This window comes from Pseudochaenichthys georgianus, chromosome 5 (genome assembly GCF_902827115.2).
Source record: "Pseudochaenichthys georgianus chromosome 5, fPseGeo1.2, whole genome shotgun sequence".
In the NCBI taxonomy this organism is placed as follows: Eukaryota; Metazoa; Chordata; class Actinopteri; order Perciformes; family Channichthyidae; genus Pseudochaenichthys; species Pseudochaenichthys georgianus.
The window spans coordinates 256132-273631 of NC_047507.1; the positions used below are offsets into that span (position 1 = coordinate 256132).

The 17500-nt window shown below is 46.3% G+C and overlaps 2 protein-coding genes across 2 annotated transcripts in view; one reads left to right on the plus strand and one right to left on the minus strand.

The window, feature by feature from the left end:
* LOC117447295 (dedicator of cytokinesis protein 3-like) overlaps positions 1–1039 on the minus strand; it is a 28190-nt gene extending 27151 nt beyond the window's left edge. The window contains exons 1-2 of the mRNA XM_071203243.1: positions 837–1039; positions 554–725 (exon numbers count right to left, since the gene is read on the minus strand). Coding sequence (XP_071059344.1) covers positions 554–725; positions 837–1039 — 375 coding nt within the window. The remainder of the gene's footprint in view (positions 1–553; positions 726–836) is intronic.
* Positions 1040–2167: 1128 nt separating this feature from the next.
* Positions 2168–17500, plus strand: part of LOC117447269 (DDB1- and CUL4-associated factor 1-like) — a gene marked incomplete at its 5' end in the record, with an annotated part of 25081 nt that continues 9748 nt past the window's right edge. Inside the window, 14 exons of the mRNA XM_034083959.1 lie at positions 2168–2297; positions 4125–4201; positions 4435–4557; positions 7487–7642; positions 7986–8298; positions 8667–8893; positions 11233–11510; positions 12267–12465; positions 13457–13539; positions 13647–13731; positions 14129–14362; positions 16364–16457; positions 16906–17010; positions 17270–17343. Coding sequence (XP_033939850.1) covers positions 2168–2297; positions 4125–4201; positions 4435–4557; positions 7487–7642; positions 7986–8298; positions 8667–8893; positions 11233–11510; positions 12267–12465; positions 13457–13539; positions 13647–13731; positions 14129–14362; positions 16364–16457; positions 16906–17010; positions 17270–17343 — 2178 coding nt within the window. The remainder of the gene's footprint in view (positions 2298–4124; positions 4202–4434; positions 4558–7486; positions 7643–7985; positions 8299–8666; positions 8894–11232; positions 11511–12266; positions 12466–13456; positions 13540–13646; positions 13732–14128; positions 14363–16363; positions 16458–16905; positions 17011–17269; positions 17344–17500) is intronic.

Sequence of the window (17500 nt, forward strand, 5' to 3'; positions counted from 1 at the left end):
TAGAGTGGCATCTCACCCCTGATGGCGGGGGGCGGCCACTGGCCCCATAGGCATGTGTGATGGTATCAACCACCCAGTGGGACAGCCGCTGCTAGTGCCGCCATGGCAAACGACGAGCTGCCAGCTGGATAGGCCGATTGGAGTGGGCTAGTGGAAGCACCTGGGGCAGGAACGCCACATTCGGCCAGAGGGCAACACCCGAGCCATCGGAGTTCCACCTCAGGCATGTATTGCTTGTACATGTTGTCCGAACGAACGAGCACATGCCTGCCCAAACAGTTCCCCTGGCTCGACTGGCACGCTGCGGAGGACCCTCCTACATGTCTCCGTTAGTGGTGACTGGGCCAGCCAAACCTGGCGATGAGTCTGTAGCAGAAAGGACATAACTCGTCCCAATTCCCTAGCCATTAGGGCAAAGGCCTGCAGTGATCACTGAGGCCCAGCAAAGAAGGCTCGGCAGGAGCCTGCTGCAGAGAGGTGGAGACGGCCAGCATTAGATGGGAGAGGGAGTTCCCGATACGACCCATGCGTGCCGCTGCGTCGTAGGCCCTACAGGCCTTAGAGCCTCGTCAGGAGCCAGAATCAGGGAGGCGATGGCAGGCTCAATGGGTGGCATGCCACCCTCGCCAGATCCTGCATGGCAGCCAAGGTCCGGGCTTCGGAGCCAGCGTGGCAGAGGGCCCTGGTGTCCCTCCAGCATGCATGGAGCTCCCTCAGGTACTCCTCTGAAGGAGGAACAGTGAGGGGGACAGGGGCAGGGCTACGCCTGAAGAAGGCGCTAGCCTGAACCAAGTCGGCCTGCGGAACCGGAATCTGCAAGTGCGCCAGGGCCGTACGAATAATGTCCGCCATGGAGTCGTCCTCCACGCCCTGCAGAGAACCCTGAGCAGAGGACCTCGTCCTCCATCTCTTCATTGAAGAGGTTAGCCGAAGCCGCTAGCGACAAGGCATCCTCATACAGAGGTGCGGCAACCGAAGGAGGGGCAGGCGGCACGCTAGCTGGCTGAAGGGCCAAGAGGAGCGACTTCATCGTGTCCATGTCGGCAGCTAGCTGATCCACTTTAGAGGACAGCCTGTTTCTAGTCCTCCTATTGGGGGGTGCACCCATAGCCATCGCTCCCTCAAGTCGCCGGGAATGTCCGAATTGATCTGGAGGAGGATGTGACAAGGAGAGATGTCCGTTGGCTGCTGCCAGACGTTCCACCTCAGTGATTCGAGCCACTCTGAGCGCCCGAGGCATGCAGCTACAGCTCATGCAGGCGCTTACCGTGAGAACCTCCCTTAGAGGCCGAGGCAAGAGGGGCAGCGGTCATGGCAGTCCTCGGGCTCAAGAGAAGCCATACAGGCGCTACATGAATGAGCCATTCTGTAGGTAGCCAGATGCAGCGTAGCCGGGAGCGGGTGCGGGAACACAGCCTTCACCAGCTACCTGCTTAACGGAAAGAGTAGAGCGTTGCTGCTACTCGCCGAACAGAAAGAGGGATGTAATTACACCCACGTTACCGGCAGAGGGAGCTGGAGCGAGAGCACTGCGAGAACACAGCCTTCACCAGCTACCTGCTTAACGGAAAGGGTAGAGCGGTGCTGCTACTCCAATAAACAAGGCAGTTTAGCGTCTACCAGGAGCGGGGGCGCGAACACTGCCTTCACCTAGCTGGGTCAAATAAAGAAGCTTTAACAAAGCTAAGACCAGAAACTGGCTTCTAAAGAAAGAACAGCACGGGAAACTCCGCTACTGCTAACTAGCCAAACAAGCAACACAGCTAAAGCCAGAAACTCAAAATGCTAATGATGGCTTGGCACAACGCCGCGGTCAGAACAAGTACAAAAGCACAGCAAGGGCAACTCCTGGGAGAGGGAGCAGAAACGCCACCGTCACCAAAACAGTTCAAGCCCAAAAAGCAAACGGATAGTAATCAGGACAACTTGGCTGGGAGAGGGAGCGGAGACACTGCCATCACCAGCCAAGCCGACACGACCTGTCCGAACGAAGTCTCTGCGCAGCTGATATAGCCGGTGTCACGTGGGTCACAGGTGACTTTGTTGTTATTGGTACTCGAGCTGAGCATGCGCGCGATGGACATATCCAGAGCTAAAGCACCGCCTCTGGTCAGTAGGGACGAAATAGAACCTGTGTGTGAGATGATGATAATATAACCTGTGTGTGTGTAGGAGTGACACAGTGCGTTACGCTCTGGATATCCTGGCCCTCCTGGTGGTGGTTCCTAAAGTCCAGCTGGTGCTCGCTGAGACCGTGGAGGTCCTGGACGAGACCCGCTCCCCCGTCTCCACTGTGGGTCAGTGACGTTTCACTGTGGATCTACTTTATGTTATCATTATTATTATCAGAGAGGGGAAAAGTACTCTCATCCTTTACTCAAGTAGGAGTACAGATACTCGTGTAGGGCGGCTCGATTATGGCAAAAATCATAATCTCGATTATTTGGGTCAATAATTGATATCACGATTATTAAAAACGATTATCCATTTACTTTGAAAACATCAATTTACACTGTTTTTAACAGTTGATTACCCTGAACTGCAACTAAAATTCAACTGAAAAAAATAATTTAAAAAAATTAAATAAAGAAATTAAAACATTTAAAATTAAATAAATATTCGTTTTATTTCGATTATGTTTTTTTCATAATCGTTGCAAGCCAAAATCGTAATTTCTATTCAAATACGATTAATTGAGCAGCCCTATACTCTGGTTTAAAAATACTCTGGTAAAAGTAGAAGTACTGACTTCTTTACTCAAGTCAAAGTACAGAGGCTTTGAAGCGTACTTCAGTAAAAAGTACCCATCACTAGCAGCTGCTTTAAAGAGTACCTGACCTCCCTTTATATTAATAGAACAATAATGTCATTTTTAGCTAATGAATGTTTCCATGGTGACCAACGGCTACATGACAACGTTTCCATTGGTCCCTCTTCTTTAGAGAAGACCAGGAAGTGATGGATACACGGATCGTGTTCAGATCAATAGGCACGCAGTGACTCTAAAGAATAATGACCACGCACCAACACACATTCAGACTAAAGGAACCAGCTGTTTGGGAAATGAGAGAAGTAGAAAGTACAGGTATTTGAGTTCAACATGTGAGAAGTAGAAAGTACAGGTATTTGAGTTCAACATGTAAGAAGTAGAAAGTACAGGTATTTGAGTTCAACATGTAAGAAGTAGAAAGTACAGGTATTTGAGTTCAACATGTAAGAAGTAGAAAGTACAGGTATTTGAGTTCAACATGTAAGAAGTAGAAAGTACAGGTATTTGAGTTCAACATGTAAGAAGTAGAAAGTACAGGTATTTGAGTTCAACATGTAAGAAGTAGAAAGTACAGGTATTTGAGTTCAACATGTGAGAAGTAGAAAGTACAGGTATTTGAGTTCAACATGTAAGAAGTAGAAAGTACAGGTATTTGGGTTCAACATGTGAGAAGTAGAAAGTACAGGTATTTCAGTTCAACATGTGAGAAGTAGAAAGTACAGGTATTTCAGTTCAACATGTAAGAAGTAGAAAGTACAGGTATTTGGGTTCAACATGAGAGAAGTAGAAAGTACAGGTATTTGGGTTCAACATGTAAGAAGTAGAAAGTACAGGTATTTGAGTTCAACATGTAAGAAGTAGAAAGTACAGGTATTTGGGTTCAACATGTAAGAAGTAGAAAGTACAGGTATTTGAGTTCAACATGTAAGAAGTAGAAAGTACAGGTATTTGGGTTCAACATGTAAGAAGTAGAAAGTACAGGTATTTGTGTTCAACATGTAAGAAGTAGAAAGTACAGGTATTTGGGTTCAACATGTGAGAAGTAGAAAGTACAGGTATTTGGGTTCAACATGTAAGAAGTAGAAAGTACAGGTATTTGAGTTCAACATGTAAGAAGTAGAAAGTACAGGTATTTGGGTTCAACATGTAAGAAGTAGAAAGTACAGGTATTTGAGTTCAACATGTAAGAAGTAGAAAGTACAGGTATTTGAGTTCAACATGAGAGAAGTAACAAGTCGTAAGTAGTGGAGTAAAGTACTGATACCAGACAAATGTACTTAAGTACAGTAACAAAGTATTTGTACTCCACTACTTCCCACGTCTGCTTCTTATTCTAATGAACGATGTTCTGCAGGAATGAGCATCATTCTGGGCGTGGCGGAGGGAGAGGTGTTCGTCCACGATGCAGAGATCCAGAAGTCTGCTCTGCAGGTGAGACGCTCCTTTAATCTGCTGCATGATGTTAACTAAGGGATGGACTGCCATTAAATGTATGTATGTGTCAACGGAGACATTTACAGGGTGGGCAGTGCAGGTATCTTATGTGTTTTATAGGGCAAATAAAGTATATATAAGGTATTTAATGCAGTGTATCAGGTATCTAATGTATACAAGTATATAAATTGCCCATGTTTTCCCTAAACTTAGCCTCCATCTCCCCACAGGTGATAATAAACTGTGTGTGTGCCCCGGATCAGAGCCTGAGTCCTGGGGGGGGCTTTCCCCCGGGCCCCCCTTATGTTCTGCACCTCATGTGGCAGCTGGTGCAGAACAACAACGGCATCAAGGTAAAAAACACTAAAGGAACTTCAGTCTTCTTTAAAGATCTCCTATCATGCTATTTTTAGGCATATATTATGGGTCTCAGATGTATACAAACAGTGTTTCCCCTACCATTGTCTTGGAGGGGCGCCGCCAACCGAGCCCCGCCAACGGAGCCCCGCGCCCCCCCTGAAATTCAATGCATTTTTTATATATATATAAAATTGCAAATAATCTATATCTACGGTCACCTTTCATATTGAACATGTGCTCTTTTATTAAAAAAACTAAACGCTTTCATTTTAAGTTGAGTTTAGTGTTTTTGACCCGAAGAAACGCTGGTGCATTAATCAATAACAATAATCCACAGCTGCTCTCTCTGCTCCAGAGGCATTGGGATATATTACAAAATATATCCCAATGCCACCCCCAGGCAGCACCCCCCCAAAGCAGTACCGAGGGGAAGCACCGTACAAATATATAAAAACATGTCTATGTCTAGGAGGCGTGTGGCGCAGTAGGTAGGGCGTTGGTGTTTCGGATCAGGGGTCATAGGTTCAAACCCCACTGCAGTCAGCATGTCGTTGTGTCCCTGAGACCCTTCACCCCAAATTGCTCCTGTGGGGATTGCCCACAGTGTTGAGTATGTAAGTCGCTTTGGATAAAAGCGTCTAACAAGTGACATGTGATGTAATATATATGAAGTGTCATGCATTTTAGACATCGCTCATTTTAGACATCCCTCATCCCCCTCTATTTCAGCCCTGTTACTAAAGTGCTGATTCTGGGTCCTCAGCTTTAAAAAAAAATGTATATAAATGAGGGGGCGGAGCTAATGCCTGCTCAGAATTCTACGAGACACAGCTAAATGCTGCCGTGATTAAACGCCATCATGTTCAAAACCACATCAAGGAATATCTCTGAAACAGCATGGAGCTCAAATGCTTTTTCTCTTGCGGGTTTTACTTCCTTTTGATTTCCTGCTTCTTCACACACACTCTCTCCAGCACAGGTTAGCTCTGAGTGTTAGCATGCTAATGTGAACACAGACCAGATTACTTCCAGAACATGTCTCATTGTTTCTGACAGCAAGGTTTCTGATAGTCCCGTGGGTTTAAAGCCCGCCCACATTTTAGTAATGTCGTCATGACGCAGAAAATCTGGATCAGCTCCGTTGTTCCCCCGTTTTTAGAGATGTGGGTACGGAGGAAAAGAGAGAGGGTTTGTGAGTCTCCTGACACACCGGGGACACACAGGGACTCACCGGGGACACACCGGGGACACACAGGGACACACGGTTATATAGGAAGGACATCACAAAGTGCATTTTGTAACCCTGTTAGTATTTATGTTCATACTGTATGTTATAGCATGTTTGAAGGTCAGTGAGGCCTCTGTATTATCCACAAATACATGGGCGCGGGAAGGGGGGTGCTGAGGGCGCTGCAGCACCCCCTAGCGGCGGGCAGGGGGTGCGGAGCTCCCCTGCCCGCCGCTAGGGGGTGCTGAGGGCGCTGCAGCACCCCCTAGCGGCGGGCAGGGGGTGCGGAGCTCCCCTGTCTGAATTATTATTTGACGGTTATTGCTGCTCCCGCTGTGCATAATCTGTGTAATATGTAGCCAATAAATTCCACATTGTTGGTTACAATTCTGTAGCCCCGGACAATTCTACCTCAATAATATAATACATTAACTGTGCTTTACGTGAACCTCATCAAGACACTAGAGAGGACGACAGGACTGCAATTTCCAGTGTTCAGTGAATGCAACAGAGTTAAGACACCAGACCAATCAGAGAGTTGCATGGAAATAAAAGTGTGTGTGTGTGTGTGTGTGTGTGTGTGTGTGTGTGTGTGTGTGTGTGTGTGTGTGTGTGTGTGTGTGTGTGTGTGTGTGTGTGTGTGTGTGTGTGTGTGTGTGTGTGTGTGTGTGTGTGTGTGTGTGTGTGTGTGTGTGTGTGTGTGTGTGTGTGTGTGTGTGTGTGTGTGTGTGTGTGTGTGTGTGTGTGTGTGTGTGTGTAAATAGCGCATTTAGTGTGTGTGTGAGAGAGAGAGAGAGAGAGAGAGAGGTGCCGGTGCCAGCAGCAGGGACCGTGTTGTTAGCATCTGGTTAGCAGTTAGCTAGCTGCACTAACGGACATACGGAGCTGTTGGTTCCACAGCAAGCTGGAGGAGAGCTCTCCTCTCAGACTGAGCGGCTCAGGTGAGCTAAAGTACTCTCTGAGTGTTTAGATAGTTAACTTTAGTCTAAGTTATCTCAGTGGGTCTCAAACGGTTTGGTCACAAATTATTTAAAAGATTATTTCCGCGGCACACCTTCATATGATCATTATAGTTATAAAACAAATAACAGAATAAAGGAAAAACAGGTATGAAATACTATATGGCAGCAAAACAAGAATACAGTTTGAAAGGGGAGTGATTTGTAAAATATCCATAAAGAAAAAGAACATCTGCTGACAGTTGTGTTTCATCTGGGTGTTGAGAGATGTTTCCATAGATCTCTTTATGTTGCTCTCAAAGTGCACCAGATTGATGCTTTTAACTTCAATATTTAAAAAAAATCTTCCCGGGGGAGCATGCCCCCGGACCCCCCTAGAGGAGGTGAGGTCCACTCCCCACTCGTAAAAAATAGCACTTCACCCCTGCTTACACCTATATGCTGTGAGCTGATGATCGAGCCTTCATTGTAACGGTCGCGGGTGTCCTGTGTGTGTGCGTGTGGGGAGTGCTTTGGTGCGTGCTCCATAGTGCCCGTAATAGTGTTCACTGGAGTCCAGCACCTCAGCACCCCCACTCAAAATACCTTCCCGCGCCTCTGCACAAATATGTAACTTTGATTTGTGATTTCACTGTAAACTACAGAAGGCTTACAGAGAATATTGTATTGCCTATGACTGTTTCCATGTGAGAAGCTGAATAAAAAGATACACATGTATCCTCCTCTCTCTCTCAGGTGCTCCTCTCGGTTCTCTCTGTGAAGATGCCCATCACAGATGCAGATCTGATCCGAGCTCTGGCCTGTAAAGCTCTGGTTGGATTGTCCCGCAGCGCCGCCATCAGACAGATCATCAGCAAGCTGCCGCTGTTCACCAGCAGCCACATCCAGCAGGTGAATAACAACAACAACAACAACAACAACACACCTTCAGGGACGGGATTACACACCTGAGCATGGAGGAGAAACGCTAAACCTTAATTGGATAATTGCTGCAAAAGATAGATTACATTACATTGCATTTAGCTGACGCTTTTATCCAAAGCGACTTACAATAAGTACATTCGACCAGGAAGACACAACCTTGAAGAAAACAGAATCATATAAGAACATCAGGTTTCAAAGAGCCAATCGTTTTAAGTGCTACTCAACTGGCTTTAGAGAAGCCAGTCCTTTATTAGTATATAAGTGCTCTGTTAGATAACCCTCTTCCTCTTCCTCTTCCTCCTCCTCCCAGCTGATGAAGGAGCCTCTGCTTCAGGACAAACGCAGCGAGCATGTGCGTTTCTGCCGCTACGCAGCGGAGCTAACGGAGCGCGTGTCGGGGAAACCTCTCCTCATGGGGAGCGACGTCTCATTGGCTCGCCTGCAGAGGGCCAACGTGGTCGCCCAATCACGGATCACCTTCTCCCAGAAGGAGCTGCTGGTGTTGATCAGGAACCACCTGGTGGCCAAAGGGCTGCATGACACCGCTAACACCCTCGTCAGGGAGGCCAACCTCCCCTCCTCCCCTCCTCTGATCTGCAGGAGTCACCGCTCGGACAGACAAGGTCAACTTTTATGATTTGTCGTTCTTAACATCCATGTTTGTTTGTGTCCGCCCCCTCCCCAATAAACCGTATTTCATTTCACATTCTGTTCTTGTACATAGTCATATTCTATTTACGTTACATTTTCTTAGACCCTCGCAGGATAAACCCACCCAAAGAAAATGGCAAAAACCCGGGGGGGAGAGACAGATATTATTATTATTTGTCGATCTTAACATCCATGTTTGTTTGTCTCCTCCTCCTCTTCCTCCTCCTCCTCTTCCTCCATTTTATAATGTGTTTCTTAATGTCTTTGATGTTTGTAAAGCACTTTGAATTGGCTTGTGTTGAAAGGTGCTGTATTAATAAACTTGCCTTGCCTTGCTCAGCAGGTCGTATCGGCGGCAGCCATGTTGGCTCTTCTCCTGCGTCCTCATTGGCTGTTGCCTCCTCCTCCTCCACTCCCATTCGCTCCCTCGTCCTCTCCTCCCCCTCGCTAGCGTCTCTTCCGGCGGGTCGGATTCTGTTTTCTCGAGAACGCCCGCCTGCGATCTGTAACTCTGGGAGGAGACTGAGGGCGCTGAAGCAGAAGTCGGACCACGGTGCCTTCATACAGGTCAGGGAGGCCATTACATTACATTACATTTAGCTGACGCTTTTATCCAAAGCGACTTACAATAAGTGCGTTCGACCAACAAAATACAAACTTGAAGAAAACAGAATCATAAAGTACATCAGGTTTCATAGAGCAAAAACATTTCAAGTGCTACTCAACTGGCTTTAGAGGAGCCAGTCCTTTATTAGTATATAAGTGCTCTGTTAATAGTTCTATCGCTCGAGGTGGAGTCTAAAGAGATGAGTTTTCAGTCTGGAAGGTGTGTGAGCTTTCTGCGGTCCTGATGTCAATGGGAGCTCATTCCACCATCTTGGAGCCAGGATAGCAAACCCACGTGTTCCTGCTGATGGGAACTTGGGTCCCCCTCGCAGCGAGGGTGCAGCGAGTCGTTTGGCTGATGCAGAGCGGAGTGCACGTGCTGGGGTGCACGGTTTAACCATGTCCTGGATGTAGGAAGGGCCAGAATTAATTGGGTGTCGTCAGCGTAGCAGTGGTATGAAAAACCATGCGGGCTAATGACTGATCCGAGCGAGTTTGTGTACAGGGAGAAGAGGAGAGGACCAAGAACAGAGCCCTGAGGGACCCCTGTAGTTAATTGACAAGGGTCGGACTCGGACCCTCTCCAAGTGACCCTGTAGGTGCGGTCTTTGAGGTATGAGGTGAGGAGGGAAAGGGCAGAGCCTGAAACTCCAAGTTCTTGGAGAGCGAAGGAGGATCTGATGGTTCACCGTGTCGAATGCAGCAGACAGGTCCAACAGGATGAGGACAGAGGAGAGGGAGGCTGCTTTGGCAGTGTGCAGTTCCTCAGTGACAGCAAGGAGCGCAGTTTCTGTGGAGTGAGCTGCCTTGAAACCAGACTGGTGCGGATCCAGAAGGTTGTTCTGATGGAGAGAGCAGGAGAGTTGTTTAAAGACAGCGCGTTCAAGTGTTTTAGACAGGAACGGGAGGAGAGAGACAGGCCTGTAGTTTATAACATCAGACGGGTTGAGAGTGGGTTTCTTTAGGAGAGGGTTTACTCTCGCCTCCTTGAGACTGTTTGGAAAGTGACCAGAAGTTAGAGAAGTGTTGATGAAATGGGTGAGAAACGGTAGAATATCAGGAGCGATAGTCTGAAGGAGGTTTGAAGGGATAGGGTCCAGAGGACAGGTGGTGGGGCGGGCAGAGGTAACGAGGGTAAGAACCTCAGGGGTCGACAACCAATGTAGTGCCATTTAAAAACATATAAATTGTGATCAGTGTACCGACGATCGTGAATTGTCAACGTGGGGGGGAGCCTCGCTGCGGGGAAGCAGTGTGTGGACCTCTTTCACCTGTCAGCGTAACTTACATGATGCCGTTTAAACACATTTCAAATTTCAATAATTGGTTTAAACGGCATAATAATAATGACGACCGTCCGTTCTGTGATTCTCCAGAACACACAGATGGCCACCCCTTTTGTAGCATATTCTTTTCGATGAGAGATGAGCAGATCGCCACTGGGCTTTCAACTAAAGACACTTGTACAGCATTTGTACAGCTCCTTATGGGTACTGCAATTAGTGAAGTGCTTTCCTCCGTGGTGAAACGCTGCACCACGGAGGAAAGCGGCAGAAACTCGCCTGGAGTTAAAGAGAGCGGGGCTGCGTTGCGTGCATGGCTTCCTTCTGCAGGTAACGGGGAGACGCGCTCTGGCGGCGGTCTCGTTCAGGATTCAAAAATACAATGTAAATATTTTTGCACACTTATTGACCCCTGATTTAGTTTATTAATTCAATGTAGGTGTGTCTTTTTATTTATTTATTTTTTAATGACACCAACACTCACTAAAGTTCCAGTTTAATATTTAATAATAATAGAGCCCGCCCACATTTCAGATATTGCGTCATATCGGCCGTAAATCTGGATCAGCTCTGTTGTTCCCCCGTTTTTAGAGATGTGGGTACAGAGGAAAAGAGAGAGGGTTTTATTTCCTGACACTTTGTGAGTCTCCTGACACGCCGGGGACACGCCGGGGACACACCGGGGACACACCGGGGACACGCCGGGGACACATGGTGATGTTGAGAAGACATCAATAAAAGTGCATTTTGCATGATAGGAGACCTTTTAAATCTGTTAAAGCGGTCGCACATAAGCGGCAACATTGCTCAGAACATCCTCTCTTGTACTCTGGTTTCAGACTCCAGCCATGAAGAAGCAAATCTATTTGTTTTATGTCCTATATGTATTCATGTTATATATATATATTTGTTTTTGTATTCGGGATTGTGGGAAACGGTATTTCGATCTCTCTGTCTATAAGTTCTAAAGTTGACTTTGACTAAAGAATATATCCTCTCTTCTTCTCTGTGTTTCAGACTCCGGCCATGAAGATGCAGCCCCCCCTCGCCCCCCCCTCCCCCCCCTCCCTGGACAGCATCATCACAGAGTTCCTGAGGGAGCAGCATGCGCGCTGCATTAACCCCGTCACCACCTGCCCCCCCTTCTCCCTCTTCACCCCCCACCGCTGCCCCGAGCCCACGCAGCGCCGCATGGCCGAGCCCAACTTCAGTGCCCGGCTGGGGGGGCGGGGACTGTACCCGAGGCACGGGGGGGTGGACCGGGGGGGGCTGGACCGGCACCTCATCTTCAGCAGGTAGGAAGCACACTCAGGGAGTCCAAACAACCCATTGGTTATAATGAAAACTGTTTAGAAGACACAAACATGAAAAAAACAGCGAGGGACATATTTGCACTTTTTTTGTGGTGGGCCGGCGAAGCGGAGAGGTTTCCCACGTTGCCTTTTCGGGCTGTGACCGGCCACCAGACGCTCGCCGCCGAGTCTTCCATCTGGGCCTGGCTCCAGAAGGAGGACTCGGGCTACCTCCGGGCCGGGTATCCTCACTTTTGATGGTGTTTTTCATGGGGTCGTTGAACCACTCTTAGTCTGGCCCCTTGCCTGAGACCAATTTGCCATGGGAGACCCTACCAGGAACACAAGGTTCCAGACAACACTGTCCCCAGGTTCATCGGAGCACGCAAACCTCTCCACCACGATAAGGTTCTTCAGAGAGGTGTATATATATTTTATATATTTGTATTTTGTATTCCTCGGGATTGTGGGAAACGGTATTTCGATCTCTCTGTCTGTACACACAAACTGAAAGATTGACAATAAAGTTGACTTTGACTGACTTTGAAACCCCTCGACTAACGGAGGAGAGATGGTGTTTTATAAAATAAAAATAATACATTTACAACGTAGAGAGTCCAAATGTTAGAATAGATAATGTGCATATCTATATACAAAGGAAATGTCAAAAGATCCGGGTGGAAGTCCCGATCCACCAGGTGCTGAACAAACTAAATAATAATACAGGTTTTAAAAGCCGTTTTCTCGCTCTGTGTTCAGGTTTCGCCCGATGTCGGTGTTCCACGAGGGTGACGGAGACGAGAGCGGCTTCACCTGCTGCGCCTTCTCCGCCCGGGAGCGCTTCCTGATGCTGGGAACCTGCTCCGGACACCTCAAGTTCTACAACGTGTTCTCCGGGGAGGAGGAGGCCAACTACACATGCCACACCTCCGCCATCACACACCTGGAGCCCTCCAGGGTGCGTCCCTGACACACAACACAAAGTCTAGTATTAAAATAGTTCCGTTATCTTTAGTTTTAGAAAACCCAGCAAAGGTTTTAAGGGATGTCCTCGTTATTCTTGAAGCAAATATAACTAATATTCTTATTTTTAATATACGTTATTGTCCTACGTTTCTGTTTTTTTTTAGGTTTTGTAAACATATGTCTCTCTCCATAGAGGCTGAATCATCATGTTAATCACATAGCTATCATCTGCCTAAAACAGTCCTGATGCTCTTCTCACACATCCTGTCATGAACACAGCTACTTTTCCCCGTTTAGTTCCGTTAGTACCGCTTATGTCGCGTTCACACCGCAAAGACTACTTAGTGCCGGGAACTTTTACCCCCATTTGTAGTCCCTGCTAGAGAGGTGGTACTAACCTGGGGAGAAAAAAGTACCAAGTGCCAAAAGTACCAAGTACCAGTAGGCCTACCTTGGCTGGGCGAATTGCAAACCTCCCCCGTGAAACTCTGAAAAGTTTTTTGAAGCGGCCATATTGTATTTGCTGGCAGTAGCATTATTAGCATTAGCATTAGCCCCGCGCACCAACGCAGAGAGACTAACTTATGGGAGCGGTGGAGATGAGGAGGTGTCGGCGTTCTGGCGATTTACTCGGAAGGCTTCAGTAGAAGCTGCTGGGAGTCCCAGCAGCTTCTACTGAAGCCTTCCCCAACTCCGGGGACTTCCAGCCGGGGACTTCGGGTGGCAGTATACACCGTGAAGTTGTTTGCAGCCTGCCAGTAAACCCAAAGCAGAAGAAGACGTAATCTTCCCTCAGAGTAAAGTACTCCGGTGTGTACGCGATTGGTACTGAATGCCCTGCGGTTATAAGTACCGTGGCAATAAGTGCCGGCAAAGTACGCGGCATGAACGCGGCTTTTGTTATCATGTTACTCTCATATTGGAAGAGGACATTCAGGAGGTCCCAACATATTGACAGTAACGTGTATGTTTGTGTTTCTCAGGATGGGAAGCTGCTGCTCACCTCTGCCTCCTGGAGCGTCCCATTATCTGCTCTCTGGAGTATAGACAGTGTCTTCACCCTCAAGTAAAAACAGTGACACACACTCACACACACACACACACACACACACACACACACACACACACACACACACACTCACTCACTCACTCACTGTTTCTCACTGTTTGCAGGAACTCGTTTGTGGACGATCACTACGTGGAGTTCAGTAAACACTCTCAGGACCGAGTCATCGGCACCAAGGACCAGGTCGCTCACGTAGGTCCCACAAAATGTTATTTGGATATATTATTTTACATCTTAAACACCATTTTTCAACATTTCATTGTGTCTTTTATTCAGTTTTCTCTGTCTCTCGTTTGTTTTGTAGCGCGTGGCATTGGGGCGAATCAGAAATCACTAAGACAGACCTCCTTATTAACTTCTATATTCTGGTCCCTTGTTTTCATTATTACATTATACAACATCTGTATCAAATACACACACAATGGCCTTTTTAAAATGTGTCATCAAGGATTATTTTTTTGGACGTTTTTCTCCCCTATAATACTCCTTTATCAACAGTATATGACAGGGGTCTTTGTTCCTGACACTTTCAGAGTCTCTGAACACAGAGGGATTTTGAAAACCTTGTTAATATTTCTTTCTGATTCAGATCTACGACATCCAGACGGGCGTGAAGACCCTGACGCTGAACGACCCTTCTCTGGCCAACAACTACAAGAGGAACTGCGCAACCTTTAACCCTAGCGACGACCTGGTGCTGAACGACGGCGTGCTTTGGGACGTCCGAAACTCACGAGCCATTCACAAGTTTGACAAGTTCAACATGAACATCAGCGGAGACTTCCACCCCAACGACCTGGAGGTCATCATCAACACCGAGATCGTATCCTCTCATTCATGATGATAATAATAATGCACTGTATTCTAAACTTGCCTTGCCTAGAAATGATGAAGACTTAGTGGAAACCAAGAGGCTTCTCATGGCTTGGCTATTTATGAATGGGCAAAGTTAGCTTAGCTTAAGTCCTGAAGGGTAAACCAGGCGGACTAGCTCCATTCATAAATGCGTACAAATGCCTTTAAAAAGGTGTAAAAATGTACGTGCTTTTACATGCTAGTCTCGGACAATTTCTTTAACTATTCATGTTTGAACTTTTGTATTCGTTGGGCAATTTAGATTTCTGTCATCATAAGATATATTGTTTGCCAGCACTCTTTATACAAATATATGTGAACCTTTAGGATAATTCTGATTTTATTTTCTATTTTAACATCAAGTCTTGCAAGAAACAACTCAGAGGACGTACCAAAGTCATTCTGCATGGTAAACTAGGCATTAGTTAGTATGCCGTGTGCATATGTGCTGTTCTATAGTTCTACTTTAGTGCCGTGCTGTAGTTGTTCTACTTTAGTACCGTCCTGTAGTTCTACTTTAGTACCGTCCTGTAGTTCTACTTTAGTACCATTCTGTAGTTCTACTTTAGTACCGTCCTGTAGTTCTACTTTAGTACCATTCTGTAGTTCTACTTTAGTACCATTCTGTAGTTCTACTTTAGTACCATTCTGTAGTTCTACTTTAGTACCGTCCTGTAGTTCTACTTTAGTACCGTCCTGTAGTTCTACTTTAGTACCATTCTGTAGTTCTACTTTAGTACCATTCTGTAGTTCTACTTTAGTACCATTCTGTAGTTCTACTTTAGTACCGTCCTGTAGTTCTACTTTAGTACCGTCCTGTAGTTCTACTTTAGTGCCGTTCTGTAGTTCTACTTTAGTGCCGTTCTGTAGTTCTACTTTAGTACCGTCCTGTAGTTCTACTTTAGTACCATTCTGTAGTTCTACTTTAGTACCATTCTGTAGTTCTACTTTAGTACCGTCCTGTAGTTCTACTTTAGTACAACTACTTTAGTACCATTCTGTAGTTCTACTTTAGTACCGTCCTGTAGTTCTACTTTAGTACCGTCCTGTAGTTCTACTTTAGTACCATTCTGTAGTTCTACTTTAGTACCGTCCTGTAGTTCTACTTTAGTACCGTCCTGTAGTTCTACTTTAGTACCGTCCTGTAGTTCTACTTTAGTACCGTTCTGTAGTTCTGCTTTAGCACCATTCTGTAGTTCTACTTTAGCGCCGTTCTGTAGTTGTTCTACTTTAGTACCGTCCTGTAGTTCTACTTTAGTACCGTCCTGTAGTTCTACTTTAGTACCATTCTGTAGTTCTACTTTAGTACCGTTCTGTAGTTCTACTTTAGTACCGTCCTGTAGTTCTACTTTAGTGCCGTTCTGTAGTTGTTCTACTTTAGTACCGTCCTGTAGTTCTACTTTAGTACTGTCCTGTAGTTCTACTTTAGTACAGTCCTGTAGTTCTACTTTAGTACCGTCCTGTTGTTCTACTTTAGTACCATTCTGTAGTTCTACTTTAGTACCGTCCTGTAGTTCTACTTTAGTACCGTCCTGTAGTTCTACTTTAGTACCGTCCTGTAGTTCTACTTTAGAACCGTTCTGTAGTTCTACTTTAGTGCCGTTCTGTAGTTCTACTTTAGTACCGTCCTGTAGTTCTACTTTAGTACCGTCCTGTAGTTCTACGTTAGTACCGTCCTGTAGTTCTACTTTAGTACCGTTCTGTAGTTCTACTTTAGTACCGTCCTGTAGTTCTACTTTAGTACCGTCCTGTAGTTCTACTTTAGTACCATTCTGTAGTTCTACTTTAGTACCGTTCTACTTTAGTACCGTCCTGTAGTTCTACTTTAGTACCGTTCTTTAGTTCTACTTTAGAACCGTTCCTTCGTTGTTCTGTAGTTCTGCTGCAGTTGGTCTGTAGTTCTGCTGCAGTTGGTCTGTAGTTCTGCTGTAGAACCGGTTCTGTATGTGTTCCTTGACCCCCCTCCCAGTGGGACCTGAGGACGTTCCACCTGCTGCACACCGTCCCCGCTCTGGATCAGTGCAGACTGGTGTTCAACAGCAACGCCACCATCATGTACGGAGGTACGTTCACTTCAGAGCTCAGACTGCGTTCACAGCAACACCCGACCCGCACCGAGGGGCAAAGCTCCAGGGTTCCAGTCTACCTGCTGCGACCTCATTGGTTTCCATGGGTCCTAGAAAGTGTCTCAGACTGTGCTGTGTCGGGTCCTTCAATTTACACACACACACACACACACACACACACACACACACACACACACACACACACACACACACACACACACACACACACACACACACACACACACACACACACGCCAATGCCCCCTCATGTGGTTCTCTAAGGGAGTTTGAGAAAGAAAATATGTGTCCTGTTTTTTCTGAATGAACGAGATAATTATCAAAGAACAGATCTGCTGTTGTTTCTGACATCTTATGCTTTACCCCCCCTCACTCACACACACACACACACACACACACACACACACACACACACACACACACACAGCGATGCTGCAGGCCGATGATGAGGACGACGCCATGGATCAGCAGATGAAGAGTCCCTTCGGCTCCTCCTTCAGGACCTTCGATGCCACGGACTACAAGCCCATTGGTAGGCTGCACTTCCTGTTTACTGCAGACTCAAATCTCATTGGTCAACTACCCTCTGCACCCTGAAGTTGGAGGAGCTGTCCTGGGCTTTTTCAGGCTCTTAAACATTTATTATAAACTAGAAAAGGGAATCTAAAGTCCATTTTTGTAGAGATTTTAACCTATCGTCTTTGCTTTGGGTCTCTTCATGAGTTTCTGAATAATAATTAAATGTAAAAATTAGTAACTTCAGTTGATTTTTGTTTTGGTTTGTTCCTCAGCCACAGTGGATGTGAAGAGGAACATCTTTGACCTGTGCACCGACACCAAGGACTGCTACCTGGCTGTCATCGAGGTAATACTTCAAATATATATATATATAAATACAAATATATAATAAAATATGTTGTGTTCACGCCAAACTAAAGCAACTTTTCATCTTTGGTTACTTCCTGGAGTTTTACCGGTGCGATCAATTGTGTTTTTACTCCAGTGGTGTAGACGTGAAATAC